Raw genomic sequence first — 25099 nt, 5'->3', positions numbered from 1 at the left:
ATCTAACAGTAGAGAAAAAAATGGAACTAAATTTTTCAACTAAGTCTCATTAAACTTTTGTTGAAAGAATGAAGGATTAAACAATCTTTCTTCAGAATGGGGAAAAAAAAAAAAAAACAAAAAAAAAACCAAAAACAAACCAACTTCTGGGACTTTTGCTGTTCAGCATAGTCATAAACAATCTAGAACAGGGAGTAAGCACTGATGTGAACAGGTTTACTGGACCTTAGGAGGCTGAGAAACTCAGCAGTAAAATGGCAGGTTAGATACTGTCTTTTGTAATTAATCAGTATAAATGATGGGAAGTGATATGGGTGGGGAAAATTATTTCTGACTTTACATATAAAACAATGGGTCTGAGCTGATCATTATTGTTTGGTATCAAGAGCTTCAAGTGATGATTGTTCCGTGAAAATGTCAGCTCAATACTCCCTAGTGACCAATAAAGAAAATCAAAATTAGGTATTATCTGAAGAATAGAGAACAAAACAGGACTATTACATAAATGCATGGTTGACTTGTCTGCTGAATACTGAGTGTAATATTTGACCTTCTATCTTAAAAAGAACATAATTGTGCTAAAGGAAATTCAGAGAAGGAGCAAGGTTTTCTATATGAGACACAACTAAGTGAGCCAGGACATTTCATTGTGGAAGAGAGTGGATTGTGATTCCAAGTTTGAAAACTGCAGTTGTTAGGAGGAGGGTAAAGACAGTTCATAGTCTTTTTCAATACAAAAACTAAAAGGATATAAAATGAAGCTGACAAAAGTCAGATTCCAAACAAGCCAATTAAGTTCTTCTTCAAATGTTCAATGAGTAGAAGCTATAAAACTTTTTCCGAATGGTGCTTTGGGTGCTGAAAATGTATATTGGTCACAAGGGAGACTAGAAAATTTAATACAAGAGAAATCAAACTGAGGGTTACTGAAGAGGTTTGCTGACTTTTCCTAAAAGTTTATTAAAGATGAGGTTAAATGGAGTCATGTCTAGTTGAGGAGCTGGCTATCTTTGAATGAAAAAATTACTTAGGCTGAGAGAATATGTGAAAGTATGATAAATACTTGCCCTCCTCACAGATTGTTCTCTGGTATTTGCTCTTGGCCATTTAAGTACGAGATACTGTGATGGGTAGACTTTTTGCTTCATTTAGCACGGTTGTTCCGAGATAATGGAGCTGTTTCAAGATAGTTCTACATACTCTGCTTAACTCCTCAGCTCCAGGTTAACCAAAGACCACCAAGAGGTGTTGGTGAGAGAAATCAGACTCCTCACATCACTTCACAGGGGGGCAGCAAGTGAAAGTATTCTTTACCTATGCTTCAGGAATTAAATAGTGGGTAAAAACCAGTCATGATAATTGCTTAAAATACAGATATTCTTGTACTCTACAAGAGTATTGTACTCTGCAAGGGTCCAGTGGTATATCATTCTATGGATTATCACAAAGTTGTTTACAGATCTGGGCATGTTTCAGTGAAATAAATAAACAACATTCTTCTATGGGCACTGAGGGATTGATAAAACACAGATAAACCTTTCTAAATCTAGGACAATCATCTCTTTTTGAAAGCCAGGGAAATTTGTGTGCTCACTGTATATTCATCTTTTAAAAGTTCTTTAAATTCCTAAAAGTTCCGGTTTTTATCAGTGACTGATGACCAGTTTTTCTGCGCCAAAAGAGTGAATGTAATTCTAGAAGACTTCTGCCATTCATATTTTTTCAAGTGTGCGTTTGATTTTTTGCCTCCAGGCAAACTATCAAGGCAGACTTTGGAGACAGTCTCTTTTATGAATCTAGCAAGCTGTAGCTGGAAGACAGACGACAAAGAGAATTTGGGCATTTAATGTGTCACTTAAGAACAATTTGGAGACCTAGTGATTAAGTCCGTGAAATAGAACTGTGTCTGCCAAATCAATGAATAAGTGTACGTTAGGAACAGACTGAAGTGCACGGACATTTGTAAGTGGAAGATCTGTAGCAAACATGATTTTTCTTGCTGACACAGGAGAAGACGTTAACTGCAATGATCTGCTGTTTCCCAGCAACTGGAGAAAGCTTAATAGGAAAAAGTTTAATGTTATTAACTATTAGCTGGTGGACTAAACTTCCTGTCTCAGAGTCTGTGTTCTGAGATCTAAAACCACCTAAATACAGTGTGCATTTGGCATGCTTGGGGTTTTTTTCTCCCAGCTGTTTTTTGCTACCAGGACAAGCAAGGAGCTGGCTGACAGGTAGCAGGATGCAATTATTTGATTGTGAAGGAGAAATCTCCCTATAACGCCATCATTGAAAGCATTTCATGAAGATGGATTTGTTAAGTCAAAATGGGGAGTAGCTCCACTAGACAAGGAAGATCTTGCCAGGAGTTGTCCCCACTTCAAATTCTGTCCAGCCTCCTTCATGATTCTTAAACATGGGTAATTAAACAAGATTCCAGAAAACACAAGTTGAAGAGGAGTCTTTGGCTTTTTACTTCCTTGACTCCCTTTACACACATTTTTCTTCTTTGTCTATGTTTTCTCCTTCAACTGTATTTATGGATGGGTTTTTTTTTACCTCATTGAATATTACAGACATAGAGCTTGTCCTATAGATCTCTCTTGGCTTACCATGGCCAACAGGAGTGAGAGTATTTGAGTTTCCTATGGTTCAGACAAGTCAGAGTTCAGAGCATCATAAATACACTGGCAATGAGACAATCACATTCACCCAGCTGGAATTCTGACTTTAGTGTCATACCACAGTACTAGTAGTTTAGCAGCATGGCTACCATCTGAGCACAGAGACTGATTCCTGGCTAAGCAGCAAATCTGTTTCTCTTTCAACATCTTCCCTGAAATCACAGCACTTTGTATCTTGCAGTTCTGTGGTGCTGTTGAGCATTAAGCATTTCAGCAACAAAGCAGGTGAAATGCTGTCTCTGATAGGAAATATTTAACCTTTTAATAATTACCTGGAGCACAGTATCTTTGCAAAAGAGAGTGATAAAAATCAGAAACAACACTGCTTCACCAGGCAGAAAGGCTTATGAAACAGGGTCACATCTAAATGCTTTTCTATTGCTTCAGTTTCCTGAATATATTTGTACAAAAGCTGAGGTTGAAAGATTACTGGTAGATACAAACTGAACTCAACTAGTTTAATACCCAGCTGTAATGCACTGATGAATGTGCTTGTTATTGTAACAGTAAGGAAGGCACTCAGATTCCATAACATATTGATTAAAATACCATTTATTGGAGTTAATACAAAAGGAAAAATAAGATAATCTTACATTCTGTCAGATGGTGGGAATCCCAAGTTGTGCAGCATTGGATAGAACTCTAATAAGAGCACAGCACACTGTGCTGGTCCCCTCTGTGAAGAGGTTTACAAGCATTTTGGTCTCTAGAGATCTCAAAAGATTGTATTTTTTAAAAAAATCTATTAATTTCTATTGTCAAGCAAAGGGATATTTATGTGAGAACATACTGCCCTACCTTAAGATAAAGACAAGGTCACAAAGGTGTTGTAATTACTCTTAGCAAGTGGCAGCTGCCTACGGGCTGCTTCTTTACAATTAGACAGCAAGTTTATCTTGTGACTAAGGGCTATGTGCAGCACAACACAGGACTGAAAGCCAAGTGCTACGTGCAGCACAATATAGCACAACACAGGCCCTCACCTGCTCAGGTTAACCACTATGTGGATCACTAACTCCTGAATATACATTTGTCTTCCATTTAGGATCACTGCACCAACATGAAAGCAGTCACAGTAAGACACTTCTTTGTTCACTCTCTCAACAGCAGTCTTATCCCAGAATACCATATGGCATCCTGACACAAGTGCTATCCAGTTAGCTGTATGCTTTCTGAACAGGATGTCTCTTCACGTTTATTCTGCTACAGAATCCCATATGGACCCATCCCGAGCAAAAATGATAAATATTCTGGAATTTCTCCAGGACAGTTTGAATTTTTTTTCAGGAGCAGAATTCTTAAGTAATCAGGTATTGTTCATATTCAGGTATTAAATATACGAACTATAAATCATTCCTAGATTAGGTAATATATCTCCACATAATGAATATTCACCTGGCAATGTAAAGAATCATATCTAGTAAGACTGAGAGTATTCCCAGACTCTTTTATAGCAGTATTGATGTAGCAATTATATATAAATTGGAAACTAAGTTATGTTTTGCTTAGTAGTCCAGCCAGGTTTCATTTTTATGATTTATGCAAGCTAAAGTGAATGATGGAAAAGATGCTGGTAAGGTCTCACAGACTAAGAGATGGTCTCATCATTCTTTGCTCAAGTTCTTAATAGAGAAACTGTAAATCCTTGCCTGCATTCTGTGATCCATGTGTTTATGGACAAAGAACAATTGCAGTTATCATTGCCAGCTGTATAAAACATTCCATAGCAGAAATGTGTGAGTCTGTCAGTTTGGACACTCCCAGTCTTCATGTCCAGGACAGATCCTTAGGAAGACGGGGTCTAGGAAACCAATTTCCTGGACACCTAAGTAGGCCAGACTTCACATCTTCTCTAAGATATGAAATTATTTGTGTCCAGATGAAGAGTACTCAATACAGTGCCGGATCAATAATACAGTTCTTTTCAATAGAGACAAGGAAAAAGGATTGTGTTCATTCTTATTTTAATCCTGAGTATCATTTGTCTTCTTTTTCATCTTTTGACAAATCTTCTTTGAGATATTTCTTGGGTATGCATGATGATATGACATGCTAGTTCTAGAAGAAGTAGAAATTAGCATACCAGTTAACTTATTTTCAATTTCTAGGAAAGCAAGCAATTTACTCTGCAAGGAGAGTTCTTCAGAATGTTTTAAAGCAGTAGAAAGCAGAAATTAAAGGAATATATGTAGCTGAATGAGAGTTTAATCTGGTGACTCTTTGGTTTGAAGTTATCTCTTAGGTGCCCAACAGTTTTGCATCCAACCAAGGGCAAGGAAGGTAAGAGCTGAGAGGAACATACTATGGTCTTAATTTCTCAGCAGATACACAATTGTGAAGATTGTCCAGGCACATAATATTACAGGGGAAAAAAAAAAAAAAAGCAAAGAAAAAAAGCAGTATAAAGCACATTTTTTTTCTTCCATATTAAAACTTACATTGTCACTAATGAGAAGTAATTTATACCAAAAGATAATTTGAAAGGTGGGTATTATGTGTTGTGCAAACTGCAATCTTCCACATCAGTTTGACATTTTATAGTGCTTACTTATTTTTTAAAAGTCTCTTAAAGCCATTGTTTTTTTTAATATATGTATATTCCTTTTGAATCTGAAAGTATAATTGTGTTTGTTTCCCTCCTCCAGCTATTGATAGGCTATGAAAATGGGACTGTAGTACTCTGGGACTTACGATCTAAAAGAGCTGATCTGAGAGCTTATTATGATGAGGTAAGCAGTTTCCATTCATTCAGAAAAGCTGTTATCCAGTGGTTTGTCGTATATCTTATCAAAGAGATGGATATTTATCTTAAGGCATTGCTTGTTCTGGAAATACTGTTTGTGCTATGCTTTTGAAGAAGTTATTGTCTAGAAATCAAAACCTGAAATCTGTAGTTCTAATGCATTAGGCTCTTTTGGGTAGACTATGACAAGGAGTCTCTTCCCCTTGATTCTGACAAGTTCATTAGCTTCTGTGTAGGGATCTTCAGTTGAACAGAGCCTAGTAAGGAGCTAAACTGAGATATAGCTACAATTAGGAATTAGATTTTTACTGAGTATTACTAGAATATTAATTAGAATGAAAGATAAATTATTTTGTACGGCTATTGATATTACCTTGTACTCAAGATCTGAATAAAAGTTTTTCAAAATTGTATTCTCATAGTTTTATCAGACGATTGTCTCTTGCCTTTTGTAAGCAGATTGTATCGCACACAGACGCAGTTCTTGCATCAGTAAACAGGCTGTTTAAAAAAACAGATATATTCTCATTTATTATGATTTTAGTATTAGCCCTAGGAAAAACATCCTTTGTTCTGCCAGCCCTTCTGTAAAGTGAATGAATGTGAATGCAACTAGAAAAGGACATTTTATTTAAAGTGATCCAGGCAGTAATTGGTTTTCCGTAGTTCTCTTTCCTTCTTCATCTTGCTACCTTATTATATGCAAGAAGTATACACATTTATTTTCCCTCTAAAGAGTAATCTGAATATATTTGAATCCTGTACTCTTTCAAGCCTGTTTTCACAGACACATTGACACTACACTGAGCTTCAAGGTTAAGATTCTGAGCATCCACATAGCAAATGTTCTAAAGGACAGGGTAATTCAGAGTTTAAATAGGCCAACACTTAAGCCTCAAGACATGCCCACTAAGTTGTCTCTAAGTGACAGTCCACCTGTGCATACACTTGAGAAATTGCACCTGTTCTATTATTTAAGGCTAGACAACTTTTTCCTTTTACACCTCTCCTGGGGGGAGGGGGATGTCTGTTCATTCACTGTCCTCTCTTGTGCTCAGAACAAGACTACATAAAACAGCAGGATCTTCATAATACTGGGTTTTTTTGGTTGGGGTTTTTTTTTTTTGCTTGTTGTTACAGAGTGGTTGAGTGTTGACAATTTCTCATACAATTTAGTTGTTCCACATTTGTCAGTACTGTCCTCAGGAACTTTTTTGGCCTTTTTATCGGTCATGTGCTTTCCTCCTCTGTGATTACTTACTGTGTCATTACTCCACTTCATGCAACTTGTGATGGTTTGCTATCATCTACTGAAATAGTTGCAAGATTATTTTGTCTTTAAAAGGGTGATGTGACTAGCCATCGTACTTTATTCCAGACTTTCAGGCTCCACATTGATAATGTTCCAGATCTGCTAGATTTCCCCTAGGGAGCCCCTAAAAAGGGTTCTTTTTAAAATCCTGAGTTATATAGCATTTGTGAGTCACAAATGATTAGTTCAGCATGTGCCACTTGGTATTTGGCACCAACCCAAGTTTTCAAACCTAAGCCTCTTTTTAGAGATTGGTCACCTAAGATCAACATTCCAGAAAACATTGCTCCTGCTGCCCTTCACCATTGTACCTGGACTGATGTAAAGCCTCTGTGCCCCATGACATCTGAGCAATCCTTCAGCATCATTGTCTGGCACTGAGCCAGCCAGTTGCTATTGCAGGGTATCTTTGAGGTGTCACATAAATGACTGTAAATGTTCTGTATCTTCATTGAATACTGGAGTGCCTCTTTGAATGGGGTCTGAATGAAGTTAATCCAGCCTCATTTTTCTTACTATCATTATGCTTTCTGTAGCACCAGTTTTGAAATTAAGGTAGTCACCTTATTTGATGGTGAAAGAACTGGAAATCTCATCTAACTCACCACTTCTTCTTCTGGCATCTTTAAGGATCATTGGATGGCATGATCTTTTCCGGCTTAGCAGTGGAGCAGATACTCTGTTTAGTATCAGAAATTCCCCTGGCACTAGGATTCTACATTAGCACTTGGTGTGTAGTGTGAGAAACAGCTTTTCTTGTGTTTGATGGACTGTGAGTGTTCATCATGGAGGCAAGTTCTTTGTTCTCTGTAATCTTCTTCAGATAGCTGTCCAGCTTGGTAATGTCACTCAGAATAAATGTTAGCACCCTCAAGACTCCATCCGAACACTCATTCTTTCACAGGATCAAGCCTCAACTCTATTTCTCCTGTGTTACCATCGACAGCGATGGATTTGAGTCTCCCCAGACAGGCTGTTGAAAAGGAGGCTCTCTGTTGTTATACAGATCTGTAGAACCTGTCACTGTGCAGCACAGGAGCAAGATGTTAACAGCAGATATTTTTTGATACAGAAGAGGAAAGGAAGCTGATAACTTATCATCTATCTACAAATCTAAATATTCTTCCTTTTTAAGTTCAAGATGGGGACACTGCTGACATTCAATTGTTATAGAGAGGAATAGTTTCATATCTCATGACTTTAAAGATATTTCTTTTCATACAGCCAAGATAAATGTTTTCATTTCATTATCAGGGAGAACAATTATTAAAAGGTCTCTTCAATTCAAATTTTTCGCTATGTTGAGTGATGGTATTTTAATTGAAGTCTTAGAAGTAGTGAACACTCAGCTCAGATGGAATAGGTTCTCCTTATCTACACACTTGAACAGTTGGTTAACAAAAGGATTATCAAAAGATAACAGTTCTCTGTCCCCTAGGACATCACCACTGCAAAATCTAGCCTATCCTCTCTAGGCTGCATGGCATTGTCATACCAGTGTCATGCTTCACATCACATGAGACTTGCAGACATGGATATGGGACATATGTTGCAGACATCTCCTCAGGATATGGGTAATCTTATGACAGGGAGGTGAGTTGTTTCCTACAATATTAGCAGGATATGTCCAATACTTGCAAAAGTATGCCCTTTCATTTTCCTTGCTGTCCACATTAACGTCTTGGACATATTGCTCCTGGAATAAACAGCTCTTTCAGATAATTCAATAGCTTGTAAGTGGTGGAGCTGAAGACTTTTCCCCCTGTTCACAGAGCTGCAATTGCAGCATTTACAGCTGCATTCCTTACTCCATCTTTGTGTCTTAAAGGCTAGGAACCTTTCATAGTTTCCTTTCATAAAATATGTCTGCTCATTTCAAATGAAAGAGCTGCTCACTAAGGATACAAGTTGCAAGGATACCAAGACTGTACAAGCTGTATTATCTGGAACTTCTCTGCTTGGTGTTCTTGTAAGCCTGTATCTTCCCTTTAAAACTTCTCCCTGATACTCATGGTTTACTTATTAGAGGTAAAAATAGTCCTAGATCTCTTTTAGCCCCACTGATGACCAGTTAGTTAGAGGCTGCCTCAGCAAATTAGCTCCTGATAGAAGGAGTTTCTATGTTTTCTTCTCTACTGCGTCAGAGCTTCTCAAGAGACCAAAATGTTGCTTATGAAACACCTGGTCCCAGAGTGGAGCTTGAACCTGCTGCTAAAGAACCTTGTGTCTGCTCTTCAAGATGTCAGCGGCAAATTTGTTTCTTTGTGTGCTGAGGATTGTCATCTTCTCAGTGGCAATGTGTATAGGATATTCAGGCCCTTCTAAATCAATGCTCCTACATGATGCCCTCTATAGAAGGCTTTCCTTGCATGCCCTTTTATAAATTGCTTCCAAGTTTATTTCCATCAATTGCTATAAAAAGAGCACATAAACAAGACATCCTTCAAACGATTCTCAAGTTATTATTGATAGTTGGCAGACCCAGGAAACCTGCTATCTTTGGATACAGACCGTTTAAAGGTTTGACATGTTGTGTCAATGCACATGCAGAGCTTCCTGAAGCACAGTCATTATCTTTCATTAGAACACATCTCCAAAATGAAGCTGCAGAGTTCACAGAAATATAAATGACATCTCTCTACTTTTATCAAGCACTATGCCATTATGGAAGTATCAAATCTGACATGGCCCTTGCTGTAATGGTCCTGCAGTACTACTAACACAAATAATTCTTAAGATTCAAGCAATAGGATCAAATGAGTATGGTGCTTGTTCAAAATATGGTTAAAAGCGGTTGTAGAGTCCCCTTGAGGAGTTCTCAGTGGAGGAGGTTTTTGGTTGGGAAGGAACTGAAATGGTGTTGGGCATGCATAATTTTAGTACATGCTGAGTATGAGAGAAGATGGAATATGTATGCGACCACTGTGGGTATTGCAGAAGGAGAAACATATCCAATCTGGAGTGATATGCTTTATGTGCATACACTGTGTGAACATTCACATGAGTCACTCACCATGATGAACTCCTGTTCTAAGCAAATAACTGCTCCTTTTTTGTGTGGATGCTAAAGAAGTGGATAAGAATGCTAGACATATTCTAGCAGAGAGAATACTGGGGTCTTGTTCAGTACCACCTTTCAGTATTAGTTATGACTTCTAGCTGAGAACTCCAAAAGCGATTCTAAGTATTTCTTGCCCATTTCGGGGCAAAGTCTAACAGGTGAGTTGAAGTTGCTGTGATGCCAACTGTCTGTGACAGGAGCATTCTGCCTCAGCTCCACTCAACAGGAGGTTTATGCTGTCAGGTGGCACCTGGTAGCTGAGAGGCAGTTTAACAAGCAGCTTGGTACAATTTTCAGCTGCTAGTTACTAGCTTCTGCTCAGACACAGTTAGTGACTGTAATCGTGTGAAATGTTTATATGTGTGATAACGCATCAAAAGCAGATTCAGATTTGGCATGATAGCAAGCATGAACGAGCTCATGTCAGAATTAATTTGCACAGGACAAGTGAAGCAATGCTCCCCACAGATCTAAGGTTCTTACTACCTGAGGGCAATGGCATTGGACTCTGTACAAACCATCTGTCTGTGTTGTCTTTTGTTGCCTCAGTTATAGTTTGGTATCTTCTGGGTCTTTAAGAGGAATTATGTGCCAACTCGAAGTTTGAGTGACACCCATTAAGGCACTCAAAGATAAATATCTAGAGTTCACTTTGTTCAGATCTATTTGTTGAGTCTTTATCGGCATGACTAGCTTACTAGTGTGTTAGCCAAGCATTCATATACACAGCATGTCAGATTCTTATTAAAAGATCTGGGTCATCTTAATGCAAAGGCTCCTTTGTGGTTGTACTGTCCAGCCTCAAGAGCTGAGTAAAGTTTCGGTAAAGGGTCATAGTCTTTTAAATGGTTTCCTCTAATATTCCCTCCAGACCATGAGCCGTTACCAACTGTAACAATCAATATACTCATTAAAAGAGGAAGACCAGCAGGCATTTTTGAATAGTGACCAGTAGCACTTACACGTTTCTCAGCTTAAGCAAAATGGGTATGAACAACTCCTGTGCTGACTTATGAATACCCAGACATGATTTTAATCTAGTTTGAACAAATCAGGTAAACAGCCATATGCAATTGTAAGCACATGCAAGGCCTTTTAGAATCTCCTGGGTTGCAAAAATGGAAATTTATTAAACTGCATCAAAAACAAGTCTCACTTATTTACATTTGCATTAAAAACATACTGTGATTTTTGTTATTTGGCAGCTAGTATTTCTGGAAATGAAATAGATTCAAGGGAGTATTCTGTGAGTGTGTGTTTCTGAGGGGAGTGTGAGACACTGTGGTATACAATGAATCAATACTTTGTTTTGTCAGAGAATGACTTTTGTTAGTTTCCAGCACATACAAGTGAAAATGAAGGACTTACGCCATTACTCTTTCAGCAAGCTTGAGGTAATTATGGATATTTTCAGTCAGTCCCACTAATTATGCACAAAATACTAGGAATGGTCTATTAACTTTTGAAGTGTTGCTTTTTTGCATTTATAACATTCATTGTGTGGTACTTGCACTGTGTACATAGGAGTGCAATATTACTCTTCTCTGAAGCACTATCTATTTCAAAAGTATCTTACATCATTGTTTTGGTAATTATCTATATCAGTGAAATTATCCTGGTCTCCCTAGTGGTTTGAGTTTTATATTAAACATCCCAGATTTCTGTGTACCTGCTCTGAAACTTAATTGGGGGGGGGGGGGGGGGGGGGGGGATATTATTCAAGAACAGAGTACTATTTCTACTTTTCCTAAAAAGTCCTCTGTGGAAGACTGCATGTGTTGAATGTTATCTGTAAAACTTGTTACACAGAATTCTCTGTACATTTGCCAGATTAATACTTCTAAGGAGAGCTATCAGACATATTACGATTGCATTGTATGTCCCTCATTCTTTTACCTTAATACCCTGTTCCTTCAATTATGGTCTGATCCAGTACAGGTTTTCTTATGTTTTATGTAATGTTAACATTTATAATTAATTATTTTGCTTGACTAGCAGTAGATTACATCTATTGGTTACTAAAAAGTGCTGGTAATGGACTTTAGACAAACAAGAACCATCCAACTGTTAATATACCATTACATTAATATAAACCAGAGTCATACATTAAAATATCATTAGTGTAAACATTGTATTCCATCCCAGTCTCAAGTTCTTCTTTCATTTCTGTAGGCTATTCATTCTGTTGCTTGGCATCATGAAGGGAAACAGTTCATGTGCAGTCACTCTGATGGCAGCTTGACCCTATGGAATCTGAAAAGTCCTAACAGACCATTCCAGACCACAATTCCACATGGTAATTTTGATAGTTAAAATGTATGACTAAGAAGCAATGCAATACTGTCTATGCTGTTTGCTAATATCTTTGTTTATGTCTTTTCTTATTGTAGCCCAGATCCAGAGTTGCTTCTTGCATAAATATTTTAACCTGCAAAATATTATAAAAATCAGAGGGCAATTTTGACAAACTTTTTCTTTTATTTGGTTCTATAAATACCTCTTACTGGTTAATATTGCTCTAATATTGCTATTTTATCCAATCCATCTTAATAGCATACTACTAATCTTTGACACGTTCAGGCTATGTTTTTTTCACATTTCTTTCTTTTATATTTTGTACTTTTGTGCCCATAGTGCACAAGAAATGTTACATTTTGTACAAGGCACTGTGTTTCTTGTTATAAAGATGCAACAAGTTCCCAAGTCACTGCAATGAAGAATTTAAAGAAGCCGTATTAAGAAATGACTGTGTCTTTTATGACTGGGACTTTATATGCCATTCCTTCCTATAAATGAGGTAAACTGGTATTGACTCTATTGCAAATCATTACATTACCAAGAGGCCTGACTGGATGGAGAGGGAGGAAGAAGGGAAAAACAAGATCTATGCAGCCCAGCAAAGTTTAAGCATTTTCTTAAATTTCCTAATTTCTTTTGGTTTGTCATTTTTAGTCACAGAATTGTACTTTATGTCAGAAGAGACCTCTCAGAGGTCATCTAGTCATCTCCCAGCTCAAACCAGGCCTGACTAGATCAGTTAGCTCAGGGCAGTGCCCGGTTGGTACTAGACACTTGATCACTTCCAACAAATTGCACAACCTCTCTGGGAAACATCTTCCAGTATTTAATGACCCTCATAGTACAATTTTTTTTGCTAATACCTAACCAGAGTTTCCCAAGTCATAACTTGAGTTCTTTGCTTCCCACCATGTCACTGTGCACCTCTGAGAACAGGCTGGCTCCATCTACACTGTATCCTCCGATTAGGTTGTGGTTTAAAGCAAGCATACACTTTCCAAAGTAACAAACCCAAAATTGGGTTGTTGGGGTTTTTTTTCATTTATAAGTGACTTTTCTCTAACTGGAAGTAAGTACTGAACCATAATGAACAAAGAACCCATGAATTTCAGTTGCACACTTCATTTCATTTTATCACTCAAATAGTTACACTTTAGAGTGTGTAACATTTTGGCAACAAGTGAATTGAGTAATTCTAAGAACGACTTCGGAAAAAAATAAGCTGTTTATGGTCATAATATGTTTGGAAAAAACAGTATACTTTTGGTCAAAATCATTAATTATTAGGTAAGTATCATCCTTCTCAGTAATCTGCATGGTTTTTAGACGTCTTTGAAGTGTGGTCTGTGGTTCTTTAGATGTATGTGACAGTAAAAACATAAAGCCATAATAAATGTAATTAATTTAGCCAAATGAATATTTTACAGAAATAGGAGCTAGTATCATCTTCTATAGCTTTAAAGTTCCATTCTCTTATTGCTTATACAGTTGCTTCAATATGTGTCTTTTGGTTTGATAGTTCTGTTATCATGTTTTAATACAGTTTTCATCTTTCTTTCTTTCCCCAGGAAAAATTCAGAGAGATGGAAAAAAGCCTGAATCTTGCAAACCAATTCTTAAAGTAGAGTACAAGACCTGTAAAAACAGGTATGTTTTTAATTCTGTAATTAACTCAATGTTACATTCCTCAGTTAAAAGTCCTTTTAGAATCTTTCCCCGCTTTCTTTTTGCAAAGCTATTTAGTATTATTTAAAGGTATTAAACCTATAATGTAAACTTGTATGTACTAGGTAAACTTACAATTACTGTTTTGTTTTTTTTTTAATACAGTGAGCCATTTGTGATATTTTCTGGTGGATTGTCATATGATAAGGCTTGTCGAAGACCAAGTTTAACAATCATGCATGGGAAAGCAATCACAGTTCTTGAAATGGATCATCCTATAGTTGATTTTTTAACTCTTTGTGAAACCCCATATCCAAATGGTGAGTTTATTAAGCAAAACACAGTTATAGAAAATATAAATGAAGTTATCTTCTCTCATACGTTAATTCCATTCCAAGGACTTACATTCTCACAGTTGTCTCCATCTCAAGGAAAACCACATCACTGAAAGTAACTAGAACTTGTTTGCATTCTCAATATAGGAAGCAAGTAATGAGTGCACAATAAAGCACACATAAATCTCCAGATATAAGCTTGAAACACGTGGGCTAGTGTGAGGAAATATTGCCATTAATCAAACATATGTGCTTATATTTCTGACATTTTCCATGAGGCTGAAAATCTACAGATTGCTAAATTATTGAAGATTAAACTATCACTTCTCTGCAAAAAAGTTCTTACTCTTCAGCCTGAATTGAACTGTTAGAAGTGTTTTGCTGCATATTGTGGGGCTGCCAAATTCTGAAGTACATTCACGGAAGACTCCAGAAAGTAAATTAAGAAAAGCTGTAAATCAAAAAGAAACTAAGTTTAGTATTTTAAGCCTTCAGGCAGAAAAGTAAAATAAATCTTATATACGTAGCTGCATCAAATCCACATTAAAAACATTTAGTAAAGTGTGAATTTGTTTCAATGTTATGCAAAAATTTAATTTTCAGTTAGTTTGGGCCTTCATTTAACTGTGTCAAATACTGTGACACTTCCGAGTACTAAGATTTTGTAACCCCTTTCCCTGCTCACACACTAATATTTAAAAATTTTAGTTTAACCTATGTTATTCACAGTCTTGTATAAAAACAGGCCACAAATAATGTGCATTTGTAGCTGGCCTGAAAGGAAGGTAAATCAGTTGCTCTTGATTTACTCAGCCTTTTGGCATCAGCCATCTGAAAAGCATACTCTGAGCTTGCACATTGCTGGAATGGTTTAGTGCAGCTGAAAAGAGAGTTGTAATTTCACATTTATATTTTTAAAAATAACTTCTGTGTAAACTAATGCACCCTATACATCAAGGGAAGCATTTATTTCTCATTTTATTTGTTTGGTTTTGATAAATGACAAAAGCATTAAATTAAAAAAAAAACAGACAACATAATATCCTAAAGAGTGTTTGGGAAGAAGGAATGTGTCAGTATCTGAATTGAACACAGCATATTTACAGGATTCCTTTAGAATATTCCTTTGGAATCACCTTGGAAATGAGGGCATAGTGTATCAATCAAGCAGACTGGACCAGCTGTTCACAGTCTGGTTTTGAAGAACAGTTGTACACAGTAGAAGTATTGCTGCTGGACAGCACAAATACATTTTCTGTATAATAACTGGATTCAGCAATGCAGTGTTACACACAACTTATTCTATTTCTTTACTTCCAATATGCTATCATGCTGGCATGCTAGAATATGCCGATTCTAATTTTGCTCTGGATGTTGATCAGCAATACTGTCCAAAACTAATTTCTCAGTTCCTCTCTGGCCCTAATCTGGCCCTACTTTGCAGATATGTCTAGTTTGTGGATATGTCTAGGATTTGTACCTTAAAACTTTTGTTTAATATACTGTTAATGTTTAGAGATCATAAATATGACTTGCTTGTTTAAAATGAATGGGAGATCTCCATGTCTTTTATATTTGATTCCTCACAGAATTTCAAGAACCCTATGCCGTAGTTGTGCTTTTGGAAAAAGATCTTATTGTTGTTGACCTGACACAAAGCAAGTAAGTATGAAGTCTCAGATGAAGTTATTTGTGTATCTTAACTGCACAGCAAATGATGATAAAAATCCAGATGTTATCATGTAATGTCATTTTACTATCCAAGATCACTCACTCTTGGTAATAATTCACTCTATATGTTTATCTCCACCTTAAGACCTAAGATTGGCGAATCAACGGGAATTTATGATAATATTTGCTCTTAAGTTTGGGAATAAATCTAAATTTGGAGTCCCTTCAGCATAGCCCTCAAACTTTTACTCAACATTGAAGTAACACTTGGTCACATGCTGAATTATGACCTGAATGGGTGTTTTGGAAACCAGATTGAACTACTACTTATATGCATGCCAGACTTCACTAGACTCCACAGGGACTTCCACTTAAGTATTTACTTAAGTATCTTAATAAATAATGGCATCGATTTCTAGTGGATCTACGGGATTATTTCATGATCCGGTTGCTGGTTTAAGTGACAAATTGTTCTTTCACAGCAGAATCAATGTTCACATCAAAGAGGAAGTATATATCATGTAGTGCAGAATACAATCCTTTTTTATTTTGTTCTGCCTCCAACACCACCAATAATGTACATCCACATTCACACTGGTATAACTAGGAACAGATTTTGCCCTTAATGTCTTGAAACACTTTAAATGAATCATATTCTTATCTCCCTTACTTGCAAAAATAATTCAAATAATCTCAGCAATATAAAATTAATATAACTGAAATCAGAACCAAATTTCTTACATTTTTGAATTGTGAATAACATTGTGTAATATGCCAGAAGCAAGGCCTTGCTTCTTATCAGACTGTCCAAACTGATGGAAGTGAGAAATAAACTGAGATCTACTTCATCTGTTATTGCAATTGTTCGTTGTAGAATCAGTACTCTACCAACCCAATAAGATAAGATGCTTGATATAAAATCCACAGTTGTATAAGTAGTTCTTAGGCCATAGTATGTATCATATCCATGAACCTGAAGCTGGTAGAAAATGTGTCACCTGTATAAATAAGATTTTGACATGTTGGGAATAATTAGTTCCTAATCCTCATTCACACAAGTATTCCTGTTAGCTTTAGGAATTATTCACATGAATGGGTACTTATGTTGCAAGAGGATTCTTGTCACAGCAGTGGAATTTTTATGTCTTTATTTGAGTAACTACACATTATTATTGACATTAAAAATGTCATGTAAACATGTAGACATGTAAAAATAATACAAATGTTTGAATAAATAAGGGAAAATGTACTTTATTAGTAATGACTTTACTTAGTTTCTGTTATACACTTTAAGATAAGAATATGTTTTCTTCTATGGCTCAGTGTGTCACAGTGCTTCTAATAAATTGTCTTCCTTAACTAGTTTTCCAATCTTTGAAAATCCATATCCTATTGACATTCATGAGTCACCTGTCACCTGCACAGAATATTTTGCGGACTGTCCTCCAGATTTGATTCCTGTACTCTATTCTGTAGGAGCAAAACATAAAAAGCAAGGATACAGCAATAAGGTAAACAAAACCAATATTTTTTAAAACAAAATAGATGTACAACCTATGTTTTTGTAACATCTTACCAAATTATTTTCATTTTACTTCTCTAATAATCACTTTCAAGTTAGTCTAACTAGCAGCTTAGCGGCATGCTTACAGCCTCATATTTGTCCCTCAGAAACATCATCACCTAAGGACAACCATTAATGACCATTATATAGGACCTAATCATTAAACTGATGGAGTTATGCCAGATGAGACTGAGTTAAAGGAAAGCCATCAGTGTACAGTTTAAATTTGTATGGATAAGTTATCTCTATCAAAGAAAAAAGTGAAAACGTTATAACTGAAAGAAGTTAGCAGAAGAGCTTCAGTGAAAGTTGAAGATTGACAGCATGTCTGAGAGATTTTTATTAAACATTAATAATTATTGTACTGGGTTACCGAAGTCTTAACATAATGCTTTTAGAAATAGGACAAGCTGCAGAAATAAAAAGAGGAAATGCAATTATTTTATAAATTTCAAGCATTAATCTGCTTTATGTTTTGCCTAGAACTACTCCATCACAATAAATTAATTCGAAAACATATTAGGTAAATAAATCAGGCATCATCAGTTTTCTATTCATATTAACAGAAGTATTCTCCTTGGAGCTGCCTGGTTTTCCATGAACTCAGAAACTGGGCCCTACTACTTTTGGCTTTTGATTCCACAAAGTACTTCAGAAAATATTTTTTTTCTCTTACTTGAATTTTTCTGTTTATCTACCCTTACCTCATATACATAGTTTCCCAAACTTTTCACCACCTACCTGTATTCAGTCCACACTCTCTTGTCCCCTTGCTTTGTTTGTGCACATTCAATATACACTTTGAATGTAGGTAGCCACTCATTTGCCACCCATCTGTTTCTGTACCCACAAGCATCCACTCCATGTATTCACATAACCAGTTTGTGCTCCCAGCTTTTTTCCACCCACTCATACTCTGCACCCACTCTGTACATATGTCATCCTCCACATCCTGTATCCATACATGTCAAACTTTAGGCACGGACTAGCATTTTGCTCTACCAGCCAAGACCAAGGAAGAGAATGGAAGTCTTGCCACTAGTAAACAAAAGGCAGAAGAAGAGATGATAATTTCATATGTGCTGTAAAATATGTAGTCCCTTATCTCATATCTCATGGCATCATGCTCTGATATTTGTTTCTGGGCCAGCTTCTTCAGTAGACTTCATCCTCAAAATAGATTCTCAGTCTATGTGGTGTCCTATAGAAATTCCAAGAGTCAAGCAATCTGAAAAGTGTAGCAATGCTGTTTGTTACTCCTTCCTTTAGTTCCTATTTTGGACTGTTGAGTGTTAGCTGTGCAGAAATATTTTAAAAACATAGAACTTTAATTGGTAACCTAAAAATATCATTGTTTTAAAAGTCTTCATTGATAATATAAAAATGTTAATAAGCTTTAAAAGCCTTGAATGCTATGCATTTTTGTTCCTTTTATGAGTTGCCTTGCTTTTTGGAGGAAAATGTTGTCTACTCCCGAGTTTAAAAATTAACTAAGTGAGATTTATGAGAATTAGTTGTAATCTCTGTACTCTTGTTGTTTGTTTAGGAGTGGCCTATCAGTGGTGGAGCATGGAACCTTGGAGCTCAGACATATCCCGAAATCATTATTACAGGGTGAGAATGAAACTGAGGATTGGTACTTTAAAAATTTTAGTGTCTACAGCTTTTCATTGTGGGTGAGCTATAGATACGAGTTGACCCTTTATAGAGTGAGTATGCCTATCCTGGCCTCTTCACGTGAGGTACGTAGGTTTTTTTCCTTTGTGCAGAGTCACCACAGAAATTCCCATTTGCTGTAGAAAATAGAACAGTACTTGGGGATGAACTTCCATTAAGAATTACCTTTTGAGGCCCCAGTGTTACACAGCAAGTCTACATACTTATAAAGGTAGGATCTTTGGAAAAGGGAATCCATTGCAAGAGAGTATTTTGGCCTTTGAAGGGCATAGAGAATAGCTTTTAAAAGGCGAGCAGCTGCTCTTCTTTAGCTGTTGTCCTTTGGCCTTTGTGAGGGTGCGGCGCACTGGGATGACTTTCACCTTGTGAGTGGAGAGACAGCCCCATACCAAAAAGGCATAGAAAGGCTCAGATTGCAGTAGAAGCCCCATGAGCAATGCCTGATGGATTTTCAAGGGGCCATGCCATAAAACCAGCTATTCAGCTGTGGTGCACTCTGTGTTTCCCTCAGGTCTCAACCATGCCGATGATAGCAATGTATTTGATAAATTATTGCTATCAATGATACTTAACACCTGTTTTAAGAAATAAGATTATGTTATGTGCAATAGTACAAAAAAGATGATGAAGGATTATTCGTATTTTAAACAGAAATGTCTCCTTTCTCCAGCTTTACTTCAGGGATGATTTTATATTAATAATAAGAACACAGATGTAAGGTATTAAGGAAAATTAAGTTACCCTCTGTCCTTTCAAAGTTCATCATACATGGCATTTTTAGAGTGCATAGGCTTCACGCTGGCTCACTGCAAAGCCAGAAGTGCTGTAACTTAAACTTGTCATTAGTATGGGAATGAATTGCTTGCTGTAGCAATCTTAAAATTCATTTGGGGCTTAGTTCTGTGTAGGAAATACATGAAAAAGTGTTTTATTAACCTAATCAAACATAAAATATTTTCTTATCTACAGTATATATCATTATATATTATCAGTAAGGTATGGACAGTTACCACATGAGCAAAATACATTTTTTCTGCTTATATTTATCAGTCACTGAAAGTAGAAGATGTTTTAGAATTGCATCTTGTTTTAACACATTTAATTTTTATATTTTTTTAAGCCATGCAGATGGATCAGTAAAGTTTTGGGATGCTTCTGCCAGTAAGTTTCTAAAGTTCACTTTTATATGATGCTGACAAATCACGCACACACACATACATATATAACAGGATGAGGAGTAATACCTGGGATGATATAATTAGGAATAATGAGGTGAAATTAAGCAAATTTTTATTAAATTAGGGAAAAACTCACTGCTAATGACATATATTAGCCAGAAAAGAGTGAAAGTCTTTAAGATGAATAAAAATTCCAGATACAACATACCAAAACCTGTAAAGGATGAAGTGTTGCTAAAAATTTCCTAGGGCATAATCTGCTTGCATGTATAAAAAGAGTGGGGCTCAGTTAGATCTAATATTCAGTTCCAGTTGTCATGTCTCTTCTGAGTACAATATAGTCTTTTTTACAGCTAAGTAAAAATAAAATATTCAGATACAAGAATATATCTCAATACATATTTAATCTGGTGAGGGTGGAGAAGACCTAAATCTTTTCTTGTCCAGGCTCAAGTTCGAGGAAATAATTGGGAAGCATTTCCATTCATCCTAGCAGGAAAATGCTTCAGAAAATAATTGTTCCATATATTCTAGCTATAACTGCACATACCAAAACCTGGCATTCTCCCTTACAGAAAATACATATGGTACTTATTAGTAAAATATATTTATAAAAAATATACATACATTTTGGTTGAAAACTAAAATATTCTGGTTCAAATAACATGACTGCTTCACAAAAGTTGCAGTAGAGCTGCCTTGTATTCTGTCTCTTCTGTGGTACAGGGATGTCTGGGTAGAATCTCTCTTTTATGAGGCATCAGTCTCTTAAAGAAAAGGGAGTGTGGAAGAGAATTCTGTATGAGAGGTTAGGCATAGAGAGGTTTAATTTGACCCTAGTAACCAATATGTAATGATTGCCAAGAGTACAGAGTATATGACACTTAAACTCCCTGCTAGTTCCACAGAATTGTAATGATTAATACTGCTACCATTTCCAGCCAAATATGGGGAATGTTTACAAAATTTTAATGTCAGCTAAACCTGATTACTTTGTCAGGTAGTTCTCTTTTGCCTAAAACCAAATATTTTCACTCATCAGGATGGACAAGAAGAAAATTAGGATTTCCAAAGCCTTATTTCAGAAAGAAATTTTACATAGACATGTCAACTGAACATAACTATGAGTTGTTTCTTTAATCATATAATTTATCTATTTGAAAATGGAGGAAAAACAGATACATGCTGCTTATTAGAGTTTGCATCTTCCAGCATTTTCAAGTTATGGTGAACACCAAAAAGAAAAAAAATCAAATTAGGTCAACATGAAAGAAGTTTGAGAGCACTTTAATATGAACAAAACCAGGATAATTGCTTTTATTTAGAGAGGCATCAGATTTTAGTCCCTTTTCAGGGCATGTACTGTGTTACTGGTACCATACTTTGTACTTTCTATTTACAAGGTTTTAATTATTATGAAGTTTTATTTACAAGGTCTTAACCTTTTTAAAAGAGTTCAAATTTCATTTGAGATTTCATGGCAAACATAATACCCTACTGGTATTTGAAAGGACAAAATAATTTGCTTTTAGACATTTTAATTGTGTCAGTTTGTATCTGAAAGCACGGATTTGTGGGAGACAGGGAATTGATAAGCTACTGAAGCAGTTTTCCAGATGTATCTTTGCTGAGAAGCCATTGCTGTTTCTTATTTGGCTTTGTGCAGATGGTGCCTAGTAATTCACAGAAGCATAGAGATCCTTGCCTTGTACTTGTGCCCTATGATTCTGTAATTCTTCTAATCCTAGTATGCACGGACCCAAGATGTCTGATTTGAAGTGCCACTCTTGATTTCCCGCTGGGACTAAGGGCATTCTGAGGCCTCATTCCACCACCACAGAAGCACTTGTTGTAATTTGTGAAAATTTGGTACCATTTTATATGCTAAAACTTTTTAAAGTATAAAAAAATGTATACGCTAAAACTCCTGGAACATGTCTGCACTGCAAAATGAAAATGTAGTTTTGCAGTGTTCGTCATCCAGTTACACGACTAAAACACAGTTTTTTCATCTTTTGTTTTTCTTGTTGCACAAACTATCTAGACTGATCTACCACAATTACACTAACATATGTAACAGCTTTGACTTTATGTATATACGCACCTTTATAGGTGCTGGACCTGACTGACTTTTTCCGACCTTATGCAGTTATTAATTAATGCCACCAATAAATTAATATAAAAGTAGTAAAAAACAGGGAGAAATGTCAGTAAAACAAAATGGAGTTAATTATAATCACTCTTTACCTCCAGTATTCGCTGCAGTGGAGGTCATCTTGACACAGGCTTCTGGATATTAAGGTTTTATATACAGGTATAAATACAGATATACTTATTAGTCAAGAACTCAAAATATTTCAGAACTCCTGTTCATCCAGAAAGTCTTTGTGTTGCCCAGGCCACCAGAATAATTTCCTAATGTTTTCTCCTCAAGTGCCATACAGTCTTTACATCCTAGCGAGATGCTAACCTCAGACAAATGAAATTAGTTTCACATCTCGTTAGGAAAATAGCAACATTATCAGAGCCTCTCTATAACACTGAGTGTAATTACAGACATAGTGGTTAACATAGACCTTTGACATCCTGTCCCAGAATGTACTAAGAAGTATTTCACAGACAAATATCCATTTTGGAAGTATTAAATACATATCCTACCAGTACTGTGTACCAGAATAATACCTGTATTGTATAATACCCATCATTTTCTCCTCTTAGGCCTTCATAAGATTCTTTGTTATGCCACAACTGAAAAGAAAATAGGAAGCAGGGAGTTTTATAACTATGCTTCTTGTCAGCATTTTTTGTATGTTTTAATATATTCCAGTTACTCTACAGATGTTGTACAAATTAAAAACATCCAAGGTCTTTGAAAAACAGAAAGTGGGAGAAGGAAAAGCAACAGCTGAGATTGTGGAAGAAGATCCTTTTGCTGTTCAGATGATGTACTGGTGTCCTGAAAGCCGAATCTTCTGTGTGGCAGGAGTTTCTGCATATGTGGTTGTTTACAGGTTCAGCAAACATGAAGTAAATACTGAAATTGCAGTAAGTCCTTCAGAATTTTACTCTCTTATAGAAGAACATAATTTCTAAATCCAATTGCCTTGCTGTGTCATATCCTTGAATAAAAGTAATATCAAGCTGTATAAATATAGGTTTAGGAACAATTCATTTTAATCCTTTTGAGTGAAATCTTGATCCTACTTAAGTTAGTGACAAAAACCTGAGGTTTTAGGAGCCAACTTTCCACTTTGTTTTAATAGTAACATACAGTACAGATTTCAGACATAGTTTGCTTTTAAGACTTCATTATACAGTAAATTTCTGTTGCACTTACCTGCTCTAAAAATACTGGCTGCTGTATGTTTTTATCAGATAATGTACATTGTGTATGTACACAATAATGCTCTTTTTAACTCAAGTGTTTAATCTCTTTAAGTGTTCATAGTGTTTGTACCACAAAGGGACTGAAAATTATCACTGGCTTTAACAAAATTAAGAGTTGATTTTATTTTTTTTCCTGGCTTATGCTGACTTTGTTTCCCTAAAACTGGACACTATATGAAATGCCAGATTATTTATGTCTAAACACTTGCTAATTTCCTAAGATTTCTGTTGCTTTATCCTGTTCAAATACGCTTTCTTCTGTCTTCACGTCTTCAGCAGTCACCCTATTTCAGGTAGAATCATACAGTTATGTTCTTTTACTGCACTGCAGTCACCTTGTACTTACCATTGTTGTACAGCAAGTCTGACTTAGGTTTAAACCTTGTTTTTTTGCACAGGAGCCACACTCACTGCTAACAGTGCGGCTGAACAGCATTTATAATGTAAAACATTCTTCCTTAAGCTTAAGAAGTTTAACAGGAGACTGCTCTTAAGGCAAAGCCAAACTAATCATGACTGCCTCTCCTTCAGGCTGGCCATTCTCTGGTGCTGGAGAACAGTTTGCAACTGCAGACACTCTCTTGCCAGAAATTATTTCTTTGTATCTGCCAGCTCTCAACAAATCCCAGGGGCTGACCCAAAATTTCCCTTTCATTTTTGAACTTCCCCGATTACAGTTCTTTTCCTTTTCACACTATTTTAATGTACTTTAGAAAGTCTATAGTTCTAGCCTGGCGAAAACACTTTTTTAACACTATTTTAATGTACTTTAGAAAGTCTATAGTTCTAGCCTGGCAAAAACATGTCATTTTTGGCCTGTAGCCATGTGCCATCTGGTAAGGAAATTCATTACCTATAGCTGTTCTGTTGTTTCCCTCTCATTTCCCCATGCCCCTGCCCAGAGGCAATTATCAAGCTAGCTGAACATATCCTGTCAGGGAAGTTTTAAAACTAATGAACAGTAATTTCACATTAGTGACCAGCTCATGTATAATGCTGCTAAAATTACTGCATTTTGGTATTCTTATATTGTTCCATAGCAAATGCACCTTATCTTTTATTACCTATGATTTAATTTCTTTATTTTCCTGTCTTCTACTTTTGTGGCTGAATTGCATCAGAACTGGTATTTTCTAAAGTGTTATAATATGTGCAATTTTACAGTTTCTCAGATTTCATCTGCAATTAGGAAGCATTTATATGAGGAATTGTTCTCTGAAGAGTTGCTTTAATATTATCTAATCTTGGTGGCATAGTCATTGAGTTCCCCTGGGTTTTGTGCATCCCTGAGATGGGCCTCAACTCTTGGTTTCCATGTTTTTGCTCAGGCATTCAAGTCTTCACTCTTAAATGGTGGGGGTGTTTTTAATAAAAAACATGTGAGTCTTTATTGTAATATGTACCTGACATTAGGCTGTCTGACTTTGTCTATATTGAGACTGAGCTGGTCAGTCTCAGGATTTCTTTGCTGCCTGAGGTGAGCCCAAGTTCTAGCACTTAGTGTCCTCGCTTTTCTAGCAGCCA

At 36.2% G+C, this 25099-nt stretch overlaps 1 protein-coding gene across 1 annotated transcript in view; it reads left to right on the top strand.

Annotated features, from left to right (window-relative positions):
• STXBP5L (syntaxin binding protein 5L) overlaps positions 1-25099 on the top strand; it is a 202229-nt gene that overhangs the window by 113462 nt on the left and 63668 nt on the right. Inside the window, exons 7-15 of the mRNA XM_074900267.1 lie at positions 5330-5413; positions 11973-12096; positions 13667-13745; positions 13929-14083; positions 15688-15760; positions 17133-17280; positions 18880-18947; positions 20131-20171; positions 23016-23233. Coding sequence (XP_074756368.1) covers positions 5330-5413; positions 11973-12096; positions 13667-13745; positions 13929-14083; positions 15688-15760; positions 17133-17280; positions 18880-18947; positions 20131-20171; positions 23016-23233 — 990 coding nt within the window. The remainder of the gene's footprint in view (positions 1-5329; positions 5414-11972; positions 12097-13666; positions 13746-13928; positions 14084-15687; positions 15761-17132; positions 17281-18879; positions 18948-20130; positions 20172-23015; positions 23234-25099) is intronic.

This window comes from Athene noctua, chromosome 1, assembly GCF_965140245.1.
Source record: "Athene noctua chromosome 1, bAthNoc1.hap1.1, whole genome shotgun sequence".
NCBI classification, from domain to species: domain Eukaryota; kingdom Metazoa; phylum Chordata; class Aves; order Strigiformes; family Strigidae; genus Athene; species Athene noctua.
Note: the sequence above shows the minus strand (reverse complement) of the source record. Positions and strands in the feature narration are given on the sequence as shown.